Raw genomic sequence first — 19,212 nt, forward strand, 5'->3', positions numbered from 1 at the left:
AACAGTCACAACCTGGATGAAAGATCACAAACTTAAACTCAACCCAGACAAAACCAAATTCATCCTTCTCGAAAATGACAAGGTCCAAACCACAACCAACTTAGAACTCAACGCAATCAACTATCCCATCCAAACCACCATAAAACTACTTGGCATGACCAAAGACAGATGCTGCACCATGCAACCGCAAATAAACAAAACAATTCAGAAATCCTTCGCAATCATGAGAAATCTGAGACTAGTCCGGAAATTCTTTGAAAGAACACAATTCTAACTTATAGTACAATCCCTAATACTAGGTCTACTGGATTACTGCAACATCCTCTTCCTTCCTTGCCCTGTTACTATGATTAGACAACTTCAAACAATCCAAAATACAGCTTTGAGACTCATCTACTCATTGAGAAAATATGACCATATCACAGAATCCTACATCAACTCACATTGGCTTCCAATCCAAGAAAGAATCCAATTTAAATTCTACTGCATGTTATTTAAAACCCTAAACGGAGACAGCCCATCTTACTTGAACAATCGCCTCATCCAAGCACCCACTACCAGACACAGAAAAACGCACTCCCCATTCATACCTCCCCCAATCAAGGAAGTAAAACGAACAAAACTACACGACGGCCTCCTAGCCACTCAAGCCGCAAGGCTGGACAACCAGATTTCCAACCTTCTGACGACCACCCCAGACTACAAGACATTCAGAAAAGAAATAAAAACTATACTTTTCAAGAAATTCTGGAAGCAGCCATAACACCACGTACTCTTAATAACTCTAAAACTGACAATTGATCTACCCTTTACTTCACTAGTAACAACAACAGAGCTTCCATTGTGACCCCCTTCTTAATTCTTTTGCAAACCGCCTTACCCTTAACAACCCGTGAAATGTTTAAAAGATCTACTACTTACCTCTCTAGCTAATCAATAGTTCTCCCATTGTAACACCGTTTTTATTAATCTTTTGTAATCCGCCTTGAACCGCAAGGTAATGGCGGAATAGAAATCCCTAATGTAATGTAAATGTACACATTGGGAATCACTTTACTGTAACTGTTATTATGTATTCATATTAGAGGTCTGCACGGGAACAGGGATAGCGGGAATCCTGCGGGTCCCGCAGGGGTCCCGCAGGAATCCCCCCTAACCCACAGGACTCCCACAGGGACACCCCTCTGGCCCACAGGACTCCCACGGGGATGGAAGGCTTTGGAAGCAGGATTCGTCCATATAATATAATGGACATGTCAGCCTTAGTAAAAGAGGGGGTTTATAAGTTAATTACCTGAACAGAAAACAAAAAAAAAGGTTCCACCAAAGAGATCCCACAAGGAAAACAGCAGCGCAAACACAAAAGAAACTGTGGAATTGATGATCCTGTCAGAAGTAATTGCTGCTTTATATGGGGACGTGCGGGGATGGAGGTAATTCCTTGCGGGGATGGATGGGGACGGAGAGGATCCTGATTGGGACAGGTGGGGACGGAGAGGATCCTGGTGGGGATGGGTGGGATTTCTGTCCCGCGCAACTCTCTAATTCATATGTCATATGAGATAGTAACTTTGAGAATCACATGAAATATGTAAACAATGAATTACCTTGGTCTAATCCCCACTGTAAATGAATTATGAAATTATAACCTTGTAGAGCATTAACTAAGTAATTAATGGAGCTAAGAGTCTCAATAAATGGGTGAGAGACCATCCATTAGGGAGCTCCTCCATCCCGATTCTAAAACTGTGTGTGTGTGTTTCCTTTGTGGCATTCCTACAACAAATCAAAGAGGTAGCTTGGGAGCCCTTTTACTGAAGGTTAGCATGCGCTAACAGATATTAGCTCATGTTGCTCAGCAGCAAAGAAACTCTGGTAGCCGGTTAGCGGCAGGGCAGGAACTTTGAACTTTCGCTCCTGCCCGCTGCACTGCCACTGTGGATCGTCAGATGAAGTATCTATAAGGCTAGGGCAGGGAGAGAGGGTGCAGAGTCTGATGGGAAAGGAAGGGTGCAGAGTCTGACAGGGGAGGGGGAAAGGAAGAAAGGGGGCCAGTGCAATGCCTGACAGGGAGGGGAAGGAAGGAAGGGAGCTGGTGCAATGCCTGACAGGGGGGGAGAAGGAAGGAAGGGGGCTGGTGCAATGCCTGACATGGGGGGGAAGGAAGGGTGCTAGGTGCAGAGCCTGACAGGGGAGGAAGGAAGGGGGCTGGGTGCAGAGCTTGATAAGGCAGGACACTTGAATATTAAGTCACCCAACTTATATTCAAGTCAACCATTTTTCCTCTTTTATGGGGGGGAAGGGGATCTCGACTTATATTCAGATCAACTTATATTTGAGTATATATGCTAATCATTTCTATAACGCTACTAGTTATAGGGAGAACATTATATACAGGTATTGTCTCTGTCCCTAGTGGGCTCATAATGTTAAGGTTTTTTTTAATATGAATGGGTAAGTGATTTTTGCAGGGTCACAAGGAGCTGCAGTGGGAATTGAACCCAGTTCTCCAGGATCTCGGTCCACTGCACTAACCATTAGGCCATTTTTCTACTCATTTACTAATATGGAAATTAATATCTGCAATCATGCAGCTAAACCTTTAACCAATATTTTGGCATCCAAATTAATTATGGAAATGTCTCTCAAAGCTACAGAGGGTTTTATCATGTTTTGGTGGAATGCAACTATCTCAGCAGTCAGAGCATCCTCTGATAACCTTCCCTCCCTTAACAGTGCACTGAACATTGATACCAGGGGGTCAAATCAAACAATCCCTAAATTTCTTATATAACATAATGGAAAATACATCCAACACAAATAACTTCCTTTCTTTTAAGGATTTTATTGCTTCCCCAATCTCCTGCTCTATTTTTAATTCAAGTAATTCAATTTGCTCCCGCAGCAGTCTGGACATAGGAATCTTTTCCAAGCATGATCATATTTATCTCTGTCCTTTTAATAGAGTTCTTCATAAAACCATATAAATGCAGCTTCTATAACCACACTATTACATTTGAATTTTCCATTTCCATCCTCTTTTTTGAGAATATATTTTATTATTGAATTTTACTGAATTGTTTTAATTTTACAAAATTACAATATATAGTGCAAGACTGAAACAAGAAAATACCCCTCCCTTACCCAAATTCTCTCCCACCCAACCATTCTAAACACAAGAAATATTAGTGTAGTCAGAAAAACCACAAGGAGTCAGGTGTCTTCTTCCCCAAAAATACGAGGTGAAGAATTTAATATGACAAAACATTAAGCATAATACTTTGCATTTGCAGGGTCAAGGTGTCCAAAAATGGGGACCACATTTGAACAAACAGTCATTTTCTTCGCACCTTTACCTAAGATGGAGAGGTGCGCCATCCTTTTTTAAAATTATCTGTTGGTTCAGTATCCTAGCTTTAAATTTATGAGAGAAAAGGCAAAGTTTTAGTAATACCCACTGAGTTTGTCAGGCCAAGAGAGCATACAGTTGAGCTGCCTGAAAATATCTTTTCACATTAGGCATTGCCAATCCACCCTTCCATCTACTGATCTTTAGAGTTGTTCTCGAAACCTTAGGATGATTTCCTGTCCATATAAACAGAGTCATAAATGATTATAACAATATACAAGACAGGAACTTGGAATGGTATATATCATAAGAGGTTCCAAAGATTGAAGTCTGTATAATTTATGATATGTCCACCACAGTTCCCTGTAAACACTTAAATACTCAATAAGGATTACGATTTAATTTCAACTACATTTTGAATATTTATGATAATATTTTTGTTTAGATTTTTCATATCAGATGCTATTATGGCTTTTATTTTAGTCTTAAAGTGTTATTTTGATAATTTGATTACTTCATACATTTATTAAATTATCTTCCCTTTACCTATTTTGTTTATATTTACAGGGTTGATATATGGTTAAGACCTTTCTATATAATAAAAAACCTTCTTCTCTGCAGGAATGCAGAAGCTAGTTCAACGATACAAGAAATGCATCTTCCACATAGTCCACATGAACGACAAGTGATATGTTCAGTTGCTCACAGTTACTTCTATTAAAGCCATTAGATGTATTTTGCCTTTGCTTTTTGATTTACCCTTGTAATTCCAAATATCTAGCTCCCCCCACCACATCATCAGGCATAAATAAAGCTTTATAAAATTCCACAAAGTGGTCCTGTATCTTTTGATCCCCTACAATGTCCATTGTGGTGCACCTCAACTTCAATCTGTAATCTAGGAGCCTACTAGCCTTATCATTAAATTCAAAATAAAATGCTACCATACCAACTGTAGTTTATACTGTAACACTTCCACCTCCATATCCCTAAACCTCTTCCAAACTTCCCCCAAGCATGCTAAAATATCACCCCTACCCAGCTGATATTTACGTTGTGCCTCCAAAACAGTTAGCAAATGATGCAAACCTCATTCTTCCTGCAGCCTCTGTCATTTACGCTGAACTACAATAGCTATTAAGTGGCCTCTTAAGGTCACCTTCAGTCCTTCCCGTAGAGCTTCAGAAGACACCTCTTCTGTCATTAAGTTCCAAGTACTCTCCTAAAAAATGTTCCACACTCTGGGCCACTGGGATCATCGAAAAGCCCCCCTACTATTCCTCTCCTGCAACCTCACCCACACAGGGGCATGGTCTGACAATATAATAACCTCTATGATTGCCCACCTGGAGAAAGAAAAAAGGGCTTTATGCAAAAATACAAAATCAATCCTAGCCTAATTGATTTACCTTTGGCTCAAAGGGTACAAAGCAATCCACAAATTGTAGGAGCTTGAATGTTGGGAAGGGAATACAAGGTAAGCCTTTTTGCGGATGACTTACTATTTATCTTGCAGGAGCCAGAGGGTTCTTTAACGGCAGTTATGGCAAAGTTGGATGACTTTAGTAAAGTGTCGGGCTTCTGGGTTAACTGGGGAAAGTCAAAACTGTTGAATGTGAGTTTGTCAATGGATATGGTTGAAAGATTGCACTTTCCATTTCAGTGTGTCTGAACATCCTTGCGTTACCTGAGAGTCTACTTTGGACCCCTGGGAATGAATTTGTATGATTTTAATTAGACCCATCGTTTTGCCATTTTAGGGATGATTTTGATATATGGGGAGGTCTGTATCTTTCCTGGTTGGGTAGGATTGAGGTGGTAAAAATTATGATTTTGCCTAGACTTGTTTTTGTTTCAAATTCTCCAGCTGTGGGCGAGTCGTTCAGTGTTGGAGGGCTTGTAGCACACTATTTATCAATTTATTTGGCTGGTAGACACCCCAGGGTGGGGAAGCAGGTCCTTTCTCTGGGTAAGCGGGAGGGGGGCCCAATTACGACCCCTTATTGAATGGCAGGTGCAGATTTCAAAATAGAGGGTGGAAATAGAACAGTCGACAGTGGGGAGAGTCCCCTTGATACATCTTCCCTTGGTTCCTTGCAGGGGCAGGGTGACTGGTAGTTTGTCATCTGTGAAGACGACTCTTCATATATGGAGGATAGTGCAGGGGAGGATGCTGGAGAACAATCTAATCTAATCTTCAGTTTATATACGGGTCATCTCCCGAAGAAGCTCGACTCGGTTCACAAATGATTAAGTCAAAAAGACAAAATATAAGCCTAAAAAGAAAATGCTATTAATGCATCATTTCCAGAAAAAACATTGATAGTTGATTAAGGTATAAAATTGAGTAAGAAACCGAAATAATAAAATATACTATTACTGCAGCACTTCAGTAGGTAAGCCTTTAAGATATTGTGTGAACAGCCAAGATTTTAGATCTTTCCAGAATTGTTGTAGCTGACCTATCTATCTGACAGAGTCAGGAAGTTTATTCCAAATTTGTACCAGTTTAAACAAGTGCTATTCTTTGTTTGCCCTTTAAGATTTAACCCTGAGTTTGCACCAGGCCGTGGGGATGGGGTGTTTGTTTCTTGGGTTTGGTCTGTATAGGCCAATTTTGTGATGTACCTTTGGGGAGGGTGCAACCCTTTTCAGAACTCCAGATCCAATATGGATTGCATTCCAAAGATTTGTTTCCCTATTTACTGTTGGAGCTTCTGAACCACCATTGCCCAATCTGGCGACACAGATTGGTTCCAACTGGTTGCCAGCATCAGTCTGGCAGCTGTGAGAGCCAGCTTACAGAAGCTGGACTCCCCCTGCTCCAAAATAATCTCAGGCCAATGAAGCAATGCTGTCGCCAAGAAGCAGGCACCTTCTTATATAATATTCTAGATATTTTCTGAAAGACCAACTCCCAAAAACCCGAGAGGAGCTAAAGGGTGGTAGAAAGGAACAGATGGTGAAGGAGGGAGGGAAGGGTGGTGGTAGAAAGGAATAGAACAGACATTGAAAGAGGGTAGAGAGGAACAGACCCTGAAGGGAAATGTGGAAGACAGATGCCAGACTATGGGGGAGCGGAGGGAAGAAGATCGGTGCTAGACCAATTGGGGGGGAGGGTGAAGGGAGAGGCACAGTAACAGCAAATGGAAGATGCAGAGAGAAGACACACAGTGGATGGAAGGAATTGAATGAGAAGATGTGGAAAGCAGAAACCAGACAACAAAGGTAGAAAAAAAAAATTCTATTTATTTATTTATTTTTTGCTTTAGGATAAAGTAGTATATTAGTTGTGTTGATAAAAATTTATAGACAAAGCCCTGCCAGCTGAACATCTCTTTCTCTAGTTCAGCAGCCAGAACTTTGATTTATAAGAAAGGAATAAGCTAAATATTGCAGTACTAAGGCTTATATGGATGCTGCGGAGGAAGTGAATGGGATGGCAGTGATGGTGACGGGGCGGTGAAGGGGATGGTGGTGACGGGGCGGTGAAGGGGATGGTGGTGACGGGGCGGTGAAGAAGACGGTGGGCCGGGGACGGGGCGGTGATGGGTACAGATTTTTTCCCCGTGTCATTCTCTAGTTTACAACAAACTTCATATGTACCTGTCTATTGCAATACAGTGTAACAGATTGCAAGAGTTATATCTCTCTATCTAAAATACAATGAAAAACAAAGCATGAGCAGTACTTTAAGTATAGCTTAATATCTTACAGGTAGTATTTATCCCTACTTGAGCACAGTATAAATAACAGGACTACATATGTGTTGTACCTCTCTTTACACCTGGTAGAGCAAGGTCAATGGTATTTCCATCCCCGGCTCCCTCATCCAACAGAGCCAGACTGCCAAACTCTGTCATTTTCCTGCGATCCAGATATTCCTGTAAAACACCCACTGGTGGTTACCAAAAAAAAGTTCTGCAAAATACCAAGTCACCAAATAGTCCACAGAACATCAGCTGCAGGTTACCATCTGATCCCATCCACACAAGCCTCGAATAGTTTTATACTGAACTTAATTTATTAAAGTATAAAAAGAAACAATATTCTGTACAATTGTTATTTTATAAATCAAAGTTCTGGCTGCCGCACTAGAAAAAGATCTTCAGCTGGCAGGGCTTTAGGCTCCTTTTACTATTCTGCGGTAGCATTTTTAGCGCACGCTGCAGATTAGCAAGCACTAACCCCTGCGCTAAGCACCAAGAACTAATGCCAGCTCAATGCTAAAACCGCTATCACAGCTTAGTAAAAGGAGCCCTTTGTTTATAAATGTTTATCAACACAACTAATCAGAGTTCTGGCTGCCGCACTAGAGGAAGATATATTCAGCTGGCAGGACATTTATCAACACAGCTAAAATACTACATTATCCTAAAACTAGGTTGTCTGGTTTCTGCTTTCCTCATCTTCTCGTCTTTCTCTTCCTCCCATCCACTGTCTGCCTCTTCCATATGGCATTTGTTCTATTTCTATGCCTCTACCAGAAACTGTTTGTCTCTCTCTTCCATATCTCCCCCCCCCCACACACACACACATTGGTCTGGCACCCATTTTTTTCCGTCTGCTCCCCCTATGATCTGACATCTCTGTCTTCTTCCCTTCCATCTTTCACTCCCTCCCCCAGGTGGTTTTTAGCATCTCTCTCCTCCTTTTCTCTCTTCAGATCAGGTATCTGTCTCTTCTCTCTCCCCCAATGCTCTGGTATCTCTCTCTCTTCTCCCTTCCTTTTCTTTTGTTTTCTACCTCTTGTCTACTTTCTTACTTTCCAGTCCTCAATTGTGTCTACCTACAGCTTGCCACCTCTTTCCCATACCCCTTCCAGTATCTCAGGAGGAAACAGGAAGTTGTGTCAGAGGAGAAGTTTCAGGGCAGCTGCATGTGACTTGTGAGAAGGCCTTCTCACAAGTCAAGCGTGGCTGCCCTGAAACTTCTCTGACAACTTCCTGTTTCTGCCTGGGCGGCTCGTGTCAGAGGAGAGGTTTCAGGGCAGTCATGTGTGACTTGTGAGAAGACTGTGGCATCAGGGCTGCTCGGAGAGTAAAAACTCTGAAAAGCGCAAGCGAAGATGAGGGAAAGGGAGGGAGATGGCCTGATGAGGGGAAGAGATGCCTGGCCCACAGTGATCGGTATGGAGTGAGCTGCTGGACCGCATGATCGTAAGGAAGGCTGCTGACTGGGAGGGGTGGGAAGGGAGGCAATGCATGGCAGATACTTTACTGCGGGGACAAGGCCATTCACTGCTCCACAGGGCAGTGAATGGCCTTGTCCCCGTACCCATGGCTACAAGTCTTTTTTTCACCCCATTCCTACGGGTTAGCCGCAGGTAACAGTCACCATGTCATTTTCTACAATAGACTCAATGACAACACCCCCACCTTCTCTAGCCACAATAAATTCCATCAATTGTTTAGGCTCAAAAAAGAGAAAAATTTTACCACCATAGGTCACACAGGATTTTGCAGGAAACATCAAAACAAATGTAGCACCTAAAGAAAGAACTCTAGGTCTATAGGCAAAGTGTCCCTTCTTCTCTGTTGTGACACTTGTAAAATATCTGGAAAAATACGTATTATTGAGCCTAAAAATTAAGGCTCCCTTTTACTAAGGTGTGCTAGCAGATTTAGTGAGCACTAAATGCTAACGCGTCCATAGACTGTAATGGACGTGTTAGCATTTAGCGTGTGTTAAATCAGTTAGTGCAAACTAAATCGGCTAGCGCACCTTAGTAAAAGAGGGGGTAAGTATTCATATGTCTGAAGGAAGTTCTGAGAATCAAGTCTCTATCAACTCCAGGGCAAAAGTTATCACAAGTGTCGTCTTTTCAATGATCACCTTGAGAGAATTTTCCAAAAAATTTGTCAAAAATCCATTTCACCGCCAGCAGTCTCTGTTCTACCCAATGATGTAGAACTAATTTGTTTAGGTTTGATGGTCAGATATTGTGCTCTTAGAATAAGTGGCAAATTATCAGAAGAAAACAATAAAGCTTCTCACAAATATCTATGAACCATCTCAATAGCAGAGGTTACTGGAGACCTGGGAAAATTTATATGTCTCAAATTATTTTTCCTTTGGAAATTTTCAATATATTCCTTTTTTTTTTTTAATTACAGATCTTTCCTTAACCATTTCTATTGTAAATCTTTAACCTGCTTATCTGTTGCTCATATTTTTGAATAATCTCACCATGCTCTTTCAAGGCATCCAAAGAGGAGAAGAGCGTGGGAGCACTGCTCTGTCTCTCCCCGATCCAACAGGAGACCTCTGCCTTTGAAAAATCAGCAATTCCTGAGGCACACAGCCATTTCACAGCCCCCACACCGATACCTGCGGGCTGCTAGGAACACGGAGGCATCCAGAGAGGAGAAGAGCGTGGGAGCACTGCTCTGTCTCTCCCTGATCCAACAGGAGACCTCTGACTTTGAAAAATCAGCAATTCCTGAGGCACATAGCCATTTCTCAGCCCCCACACCGATACCTGCGGGCTGCTGGGAACATAGAGCCATCCAGAGAGGAGAAGAGCGTGGGAACACTGCTCCGCCCATCCCCCGAGCCAACAGGGAAAACTTTTCCAATTGTTAAGTATTATCGTGAATTCATTCAACTGTACAGTATAATTACTAGCTCTCAAAAAATATATATATATATTACTAGCTCTCAAATATATTACTAGCTCTCAAAAAAAAAAAAATATATATATATATATAATAAGCAAAAGTAAACAAAAAATTGTGTTAAATACTTGTTGAATTTTATAATTTGTTAAATGCTTGCTGTTTCTTAATATTTGATAACTATTGTCGATTCTTAAATAATCTGTTAAATGCCTATTGTATTTAACAGTCTATGCTAATTTGAGCACTGAATCAACAGCCGGATTATCTTCACTCCCCTTCCACTAGATCAATTTCAGAACTTTTCCAATTTAAAAACGCTCTACTAGTTTATTCTAATATCGTTTATGCCGATACCTAGTACGTCATTATCTAGCCGCTCCTCTATCTTTAACCTACTCTCACATGCCCCAAATAGGCCTGTCTAGCACATAGGTTCCCCAACTCTCATCATGAAGTCGCCTTCTTGGCTCCTTCTTCTCCTACTTTGCTCTTCTCTCAAACTCTCCTCCTGCCTGACACACCCTTCCCCCAACCTCCTCGACCCTGCAAATGCCCGCAGTACCTGCCCTGGCCTCAGAATTCCCACGCTGATACACTCCAAACACCACACATCCTATAAAAACCCTCGTAAAGTCAACCATGCCTCTCTAAAACTTGTCCCCGCTTCCACTCTCTCTGACCCTGCCTCTGACTCTCTCACCCTAGTCCCGACACTTTATTGCAATGCCAGATCCGCTTGTAATAAGATTCAAATCTTGAAAGACCTACTCGAGGATTCAGACTCCGTATTCCTATTCATCACAGAATCCTGGATCACAAAAGATGACCAACTTACTCAAAACGAACTTTGCTCCCACAGCTACCAAGGCCTCTTCTCTCCCAGAACTAACTGAAAAGGAGGCGGCCTGGCTCTCCTTTTCAAATCATTCTTCGATGTCCAGCTCCTTGAAAAGGGCAGCCTCTCCTCACTAGAATACATGCTAGCCTCAGTTAACGATGAATACCACCCTCATCCACTGGGTATCCTGCTCCTATACCGCTCACCTACCCCTTGGAACAATTCCTCCGAACTCGTCTTTGAAACCATAACAAATGCCTTCCTCAAATTTCAAAGATTACTGATCATCTGAGACATCAATCTCCACCTTGACGATGTCACCAGCAAGGACGCATCCGAATTTAATAGCTTCCTCTCCTCTTTAGGCTTTCCCCCTCCCACTCTCTCCCCTACCCACGAAAAAAGCCACACACTAGACCTCATCAGTTTTCTGGATCTCACTACTCACAAAATCTCAACCACTGACATTCGCTGGGAAATCGTCCCCTGGTCCGACCACTTCCTAGGGGCTTTCTGCCTCCCAATCTTCATGTCACATTTTGAGCCCCCATCCCGCACCTCAAATTCTATTACCTTCTGCAAAAAAATCTCGAGCAATCTGTTCTGGACCAATTTTCTTGACAAATTCTCCCCATCCCTAAACCTGCAGAAACAAACTGGCAAAACTGGGTCGCCCTCTCCGAGTCCACCTTCCAATCCCTCGCCCCTCTCTCCACTAAAACCATCTCCTATTCCCGCAAGGCCCCTTGGTACCTCCCATACCACAGAGAACTGAAACAGAAATGCCGAGCTCTGGAACGAAAATGGAAAAAATCTAAATCCCCTACAGACAGACACTCCTGGAGGGTCAATATTAAATTCTACAATACTGTTCTAAAAAAAGCAAGGAAAAACTTCTACGGTGACAAAATCTCCAAATCCAACAACCAGATGAGCACATTATTTAACATCTGGCTTTCCTTAACCTCCAAAAATGCCTCCATCCTCCCCTCCTCCCTCTCAGCTGAGTCTCTGGCAAAATTCTTCAGCGATAAGGTGTCCACCTTGAGGCGCTCCGTCCCTCCTGCAATCTCCTACAAATCTCTGATTCCAATCGACCCCCAACCCTAACCTTACAGACTCCTACCCTATCCCAGCCGACAGATCCTGGTCTTCCTTCGAACTTGTCTCTGAATCCCTGGTCCATAATTTCTGCCTCAAACTGAAATCCTGCAATTGTACCTTAGATCCATTCCCTGCCTACCTTTATGAGAACACTTCCCCTCAGGCCATCTCATCTCTTACCATTCTCATAAACTCCGTCCTCCATTCGGGCCTATTCTCCCCAGAAATGGGCCATATCTCCTTAACACCATTACTGAAAAAACCTGATCTAGACCCCTCTACATCATCCAGCTACCATCCAATAGCAAACATTCCTCTCCTTACCAAGATGCTAGAATCCATCATATCCACTCAACTATCTTCCTACCTTGAAAAATTCACCATTCTGCTACCCTACCAATACGGCTTCAGTCCCAACTTCAGCACCGAATCCCTTCTGACCTCCTTAATCTCAAAAGTTCAACATCTCCATTCTCGCAACAAGTTCGCCGTCCTCCTTCAATTCAACCTCTCTGCAGCTTTTGATGTCGTCCATCATGATATCCTACTTTACCAACTCACCAAGATAGGCATTAACTCCACAGTCCTTGACTGGTTCTCAAAGTTCTTACGCTTCCGCTCCTACACAGTCAACATGAAGGGCATTTCTTCCTCCCCCTGGAACCCGATCTGTGGAGTCCCACAAGGCTCACCTCTCTCTCCTATCCTTTTCAACATTTATATGTCCTCCCTCAAACTCCTCCATCTCTCCCCCCTTGAAACACTTTACATTTACGCAGATGACATCTTTGTCCTCCTTGAGACCGACCGGAACCTCACCAACCTCTCTGCGAACATATCCTCATGTATTTCGAACCTTCAATCCTGGGCCCACATTGTGCAGATGAAACTGAAAGAATCCAAAACAAAACTTCTCTGGCTCGGCCCAAAATTGGACCAACTGCCCACCTCCATCCCTCTGTCCTCTGGCCCCACTCTGCATCTTGAATACTCAAGTAAAATTCTGGGAGTCATCATTGACTCTACACTTTCCTTCAATGATCACCTCAACTCCCTAATAAAAAAATGTTTCTTCAGCCTTCACATGCTGAAGAAAGTGAGAACCTGTTTCCATCAAAAACACTTTGCCGTCCTTGTCCAATCCACCATCCTTTCCAGACTGGACTATTGCAACTCTGTCTACCTAAGCCTAACAAAAAAAAAACCTTCAAAGACTCCAGCGGCTTCAGAATGCCGCTGCTAAGCTTATCTTCGCAAAAAGCAAATTCGACCACGTCTCACCGCTTTTGTCCAAGCTCCACTGGCTTCCGATAATCTCCAGAGTCCACTTCAAATGTGCCTGCCTTACTTTCAAGATCCTATACGGCATCCTCCCCCCCCTTTATTCCTCTTTCTTGGAACTCCTCTCACCCCAATTCCATCAGATCCACCCAAAAACATAAACTTTCTTTTCCCTCTCTAAAAGGCTTGTAGGAAAACTAGGTTCCTCCCTCCCTTTTAGAATCACTGAGCTCTGGAACAACCTTACCTCCCCACTTAGGAATCTGAGCTCCTTCCAACTCTTTCGTAAACATCTGAAAACCTGGTTATTCTCAAAAATGTAACTCTTCCTCCCTCTCTGTTTACTTTAGTCCTCTAAATTTCCTCTTCATCTTTCCCTCCACTGGAGTTCCTTTCCACCCTAATTCTTGTTAACCGTGTCGAGCTCTGCGAATGTTGAGATAATGCGGTATACAAACCTAAGGTTTAGTTTAGTTCACTGTGGATATTCACCCTAGAGCTAATCTGACCATAATCATTTCTCAACACAGTTACAGCTTTTTTTCAGGTTGGAGTCCATGGTTTCTATTGCTCTCCAAATGGCTTCTAAGACGGCTGGTTTCACCAAATCTCCATAATGTAAGGTCTCTGCTCCAACTTCTTGTATTTCTTCAATCCCCAGGCTAGAAACAGCTGTTAAGTTTCCGTCTGGGTTTCCAACCCTACAGGGTCCCCCAGACATTCCTCCAGGGCTTGGCATCTCCACCTCTCTTCCAGGAGATCTGACCAACTACTGCAGTGTGAGACTGGCCAATCTGGGCTAGAGAGGGGCCTGACGTTGGTCCGGGCTCAACGAAGCCCTATCCTGCTAAGCTCACCCGCTTGCTGCAGGACTGCTTCTGCAGTCGACTGTGTCTCCTGCACCCCGTGACGAGTCAATCCCTGCCGAGGTGTTGTGGCTTTTGGAGGCACAGCCCACAACGCTCTTCTGCTTTGCCATTATGAAAACAGGCAAGTTACCGGCGGCATTCTCCAGAGGTAATTTAGGAAGATAACTTTTTGCGTGCGGCCATCTCCGAGGCCATCTTGATTTCCAGAGCCAATGTTCTTCTTTACACATAATTTTTAAACTCATTTTTACCCTATGGCATGCCAACCCTTGTAGATTTTCATACTGTACACCAACAGGTACTCTTTCCCTTCTAGCCTTTCTACAAAATTACTTATAAAGACACTGAAGAGAACTTGGCTTAGCAATGATTCTTGTGGATGCTGCTGGTCACTTTTCCTTAACCATTGTGGATCCCACTGGCCATTTGCTAACTACTGTTGCAAAATGCATTCTTCACTCAGTTTGTATTTTATTCCCATGCCGACTAGTTTGCTGACCAGTAAACCCAAGTAGGCATGTCTGTTGCATCTCACTCACTCCCCCAATCTACTACTGTGCTCATCCAAAATAATTTATCCCCTGGGAAATTTTTCCCCTGGGAAACCATATCACTTACAAATCTTGTAATCCACTAGTTTCATATTACTGCACTATTTTATCAGTGATTTTGTAAATTCCTTCCACTTTCTACTCATAGCCTTATAGGCATCATATATGACTATACATACCTCCATTGCATCCAAAGAAAGATTGCAGGATATCTCAAACTTCTTCAAGAGAATCTGCTCCTCAATGGAGTATATGCATACATATTTGGATGATCCCCCAACCAGTATGGACTGACCATCAGCAGAATAACATAATGAGGTGAAGGACCTGGAAGAAAGCAGAGATGAGGTTTAAATTAACAGTTCCGTACCTATGGGCTGCAGTTTTGACCCCTGTTTGAGGTTGAAAACTGTTGGCAAAGTAAAGCCAAAATCAACATTTTCCTTTGTCCCATTACCACTGCTGCCAAGTCCTTTCTGCCTTCTTGTTTCATGCAACAGCAATAGCAGTCTTGCTCCCTCTCATGAACTTACTATGTCAGAGGAATAGGACTAGCAGCAATATTAGGATATCAGGATCACATACTGAGAGATGGACCCTTCTATTTTGTGGTTACTTTTATTGCTGCCAACACAGGAAGACAGCAAAGGTGTAAGGAAGAGGTCAACAGACATGAGGCAATAGACTGTGTGGTGGGGGCAGAAGAGTGACTGGGTTGGACACTGTTGGAAACATACTCAGCTTTATGAACCTTGTATTGGTAGCATGGAACATTGCTACACCTTGGGTTTTGGCCAGGTACTAGTGACCTGGATTGGCCAGGTACTAGTGACCTGGATTGGCCACCGTGAGAACGGGCTACTGGGCTTGATGGACCATTGGTCTGACCCAGTTAGGCTATTCTTATGTTCGGTCTGTCTTAGTATGACAACTATTATATTTTTATGTATTGCATCGGGGAGAGAGAAATAAAGAAAGAAAAAAAAAGATGCTTCACAGCAAGGGGCACAGAGAGAGAAAGATACTTCATGGGGTGGGGGAGAGAGAAAGAGTGAGTGTAAGTGTCAGGTTCAGAAGGGATGAGAAAAAGGATGAATGGGTGCTAAGAGCATGCATGTATCTGGCATAGTTAAGTAGGGTGAGAGCACAGAAAAGGCCTTGGTGAATGAAAGGATGCGTCTGGGAAGTTGAGCCTCAGAAAAAGAAAGAGAAAGGGAAAGGACATAGAAAAAGCCAAAATGAGATGTGCTTGGGGTTGTAAAGGGGGGGGGGCAGAGGTGGGGAGAAATGGATGAGTAAGCCTGGGAGTAAAAGTGGATAAAGTGGAGAAATGGATGAGTAAGCTTTGGGTAAGAGTGGATAAGTGATTAATCTCTGGTAAAAATTTTAGAAAGAGAGGGGGAGAGCTTGGGCAAGAGAAAGAGGAATTTGATGAACAGATGTAATGGAAAAGGAGGGAAAGTAGATATATAGGAGTCAAAGATGACTCAGAGGCTGCAAGCTGATAAAACAGGAGGATGAACGTTATCCACAGAAATAGAGAGTTGGGAAAGAGGAGAGGTGGGACTAAGTGTAAAGATAAGAAGCTCAGTCGGGGCCATGTTCAGTTTTAAAAGGCAGTGAGACATCCAAGCAGCAATGTCGGACAGGCAGGCTGAGACTTGGGCCTGGATTCCTGTAGAAATTTCTGCAAGCTCTGCATACACATCTCTCCAATCTTGCCTGCTCTGCCTTCATCTTACCACTGCACTACCTACTTAGCCTTCACTGTGCCTACTCTGCACTTACTTCCCTTTTGCAGCTTGCTTTGCAGTGATCTTGTCCAGCTGTCTTCTTCCCATCTGTATGTCATGTCTTCCTTCAATACAGCCGGTCTGGGAAGCAGTTTCAGGATCCCAAAATGTCATCTGACCATCCAGTGTAGATACAGCCAGTTCCCTACCATCTGGTCGAAAGACCACAGCAAGTACTACACAGGGAATTGAAGAAAACAGAAAAGAGCGATGTCATAATTTGCTGTTTACAGAGAACCCAAAACAATTCTACAGTGAAAATACCACCAAATAAAGATATAGCAGAAATATTCTAGAGACACTTGAAAAAAACTCCTCCATGCCCACAAGTTATTTTTAAGAATCAGCATATACATTCCCCAAGCCAAAAGAGGAACGGATTTCAAAAAAGAGTTACTTTTGAGCTACTATAATATGCCTCCAGGCTTAATTAACAGTGTCATCAAATCAAAGTATATGAACAGTGTTGAAATATTAAAATAAAGAGCTTGAATCCATCTTCATCATTAAAGTTGGAAAAGCATTTCAATGAGTAGAAGGAATGAGAATCCACAATAAGAAAACCGAAAAAAGTAACAGAATAGCGAAGTGAAAAATTTCTTCAAAGATTTAGATCAGCAAATGAGGAAAAACAAGTGGCAAATGTATATAAGTAGAGTGGGAAAAAAGTGTTGTACAGGTGTCATATGAGAAATACACAAATGCTTAAGAAGAAGTGAATTGAAATCTAAGGATGAATGACTGTTAGCTGTAGCCTAAGACAATGGATTTCGGACTAGATGGTTTATAGCAAGCATAGGAAAAAAAACGTGTATGTGTGGAACCAGTGGATTTATGTAGGCATGTATATGAGTAATAAATATCCAATAGGTGAAAGTAGGATTAAATATAATAAATAAATAACAAATACTCCACTTTGTTAGCTGACAGGTCAAATCTAACGGAAGAAAAAGCCTCAGGTCTTATCTGGCACCTCCACCCACATCATTGGCTCAAAAAACTTCCGTTTAGAATGACCCTATGCCACTAAGGTTTTTAATAGGAATTGAGATTTAAACAGTGCTAATTATTGTGCTAGACTTTTATGGTATCCCACAAGCAGCCAACGTTTTACGGATCTTAGCCGTTTCTTCAGGGCACCTGGACTTTCATTTGCCTTTCACAATTTGAGCTATTTTATGGTTCTGAGCACTTTCTCTATATATATTATTTATTTATATTTTTCAGCACATATTTTTGTTATGAATATGTTTTGAGATGATTTTAAAGTTCTGATTTTTGGTATCAGCTAATGTTAAGGCAGGTCTAATTATTTAACTTTTCATATATTCTCTATTTTGTAATTTCAATAACTTCAAGCCGCAAGTTCAAGTCTTTGTCCTGACATACCAAAATATCAACACAAACTATGTGTATGAGAGGGAAAGAAATGAATAATAATAATAACTACTTTATTTTTTCTATACCGCCACAATCTTACGACTTCTAGGCGGTTTACAGTGAAGAGAGCTAGACAATCAACGAATTATAGAATACAAATAGCGAAGATGTCACAGTACAGTCAGAAAATTACAGAATACAATTAGTAAAATACACATATTTCTCAAGTTATCAGCATGGTGTTAATCGTTTTAGAAATAGTTGCAGATTAGGAGATAAATCTATTGAACAGTGCTGTCTTAATTTCTTTCCGAAATGCGCTGTAGGTCAACCTAGCTCTGTTGATGTAATTGCCTAGCCAGGTCTGCTGTTTGCTAGCTTGAAACTGTTCTGTCCAGAAAGGACCTGTATTTGCAATCAGTGATCCTTGGATAGGCAAAAAGATTGGAATTTCTGGTTGTCCTAATGGGATTGTGTAATGGGGATGAATAGAACATCTCAGGTAACAAAGAGTGCCTCAGTCTTTTGATAATTGAAGGCTAGGCCAGCCAAGAGGTGACCAATCAAACAATCATCAAGAGTAAAACATGGATGTAGATCATACATAGTAACAGGTGCATAACTGTAATATCATTGGCATATAAATGGTAATACACTCCAATTTCTTGTGTATGTCACAGTGTTCATAAATATTAAACAGCAAAGCTTATAATGCAGAGCCTTGTAGTATGCCACTCATTACTGACTGACAATAAGATGTAACAGTTCAAACTCTGACTTACTGCATGCAGTTAGTCATGAAGAAACTACCAGAGAACACACACCTCATGTCCAGTATATCTTAAATTAACATAACAATGTATTGTAGCACACTAAATCAAAGGCAACAATTGTATTGAGAAAGAGCAAAAGAAAAGCAGCACCAGACTTCTTCAAGCTTTTTGTTGGTGTGTTTGGCATAGAGGTCAACAGGGCATTTATTTTTATTACTGTATGTTTAGTATAATAGAGAGAATATTACAGAGTGCAATATGGTTACCATCAGAAGTTAGGCTGAGAGTCTCTCTGGTTCTCCAGCTTTCAGACATATTCCATAGTCTAACTTTCTTATCCCAAGAAGCTGTTGCTAAGATGGTCTTTGAAGGGCTGAAGCTGATGCTGCTGATGGGGCCTTCATGTCCTGCTAAAACCTGTTACCCAAAAAGAAGAATATTTGGAAGAGAGATTTTCTTTCGGTCAAAATCCTAGAGTATATTTTACATATACACAAATATTTACAGTCACTTATGCAAGACAACAAAGTTACTTACCTTTAGTAGGTGTTATCCAAGAACAACAGGATAAAAATTCTTGCATCTGAATGATGTAACCTGACAGAGCTAAGGACCACTGCCGCTGCTGATTCAGGGGCTTTTTTTTCCTGGTGA

At 41.9% G+C, this 19,212-nt stretch overlaps 1 protein-coding gene across 1 annotated transcript in view; it reads right to left on the minus strand.

Moving 5' to 3' along the window:
• PWP2 (PWP2 small subunit processome component) overlaps nucleotides 1-19,212 on the minus strand; it is a 360,035-nt gene that overhangs the window by 79,914 nt on the left and 260,909 nt on the right. Inside the window, exons 13-16 of the mRNA XM_033941702.1 lie at nucleotides 18,825-18,975; nucleotides 16,401-16,581; nucleotides 14,792-14,939; nucleotides 7,125-7,233 (exon numbers count right to left, since the gene is read on the minus strand). Coding sequence (XP_033797593.1) covers nucleotides 7,125-7,233; nucleotides 14,792-14,939; nucleotides 16,401-16,581; nucleotides 18,825-18,975 — 589 coding nt within the window. The remainder of the gene's footprint in view (nucleotides 1-7,124; nucleotides 7,234-14,791; nucleotides 14,940-16,400; nucleotides 16,582-18,824; nucleotides 18,976-19,212) is intronic.

This window comes from Geotrypetes seraphini, chromosome 4 (genome assembly GCF_902459505.1).
Source record: "Geotrypetes seraphini chromosome 4, aGeoSer1.1, whole genome shotgun sequence".
Classification (NCBI taxonomy): Eukaryota; Metazoa; Chordata; class Amphibia; order Gymnophiona; family Dermophiidae; genus Geotrypetes; species Geotrypetes seraphini.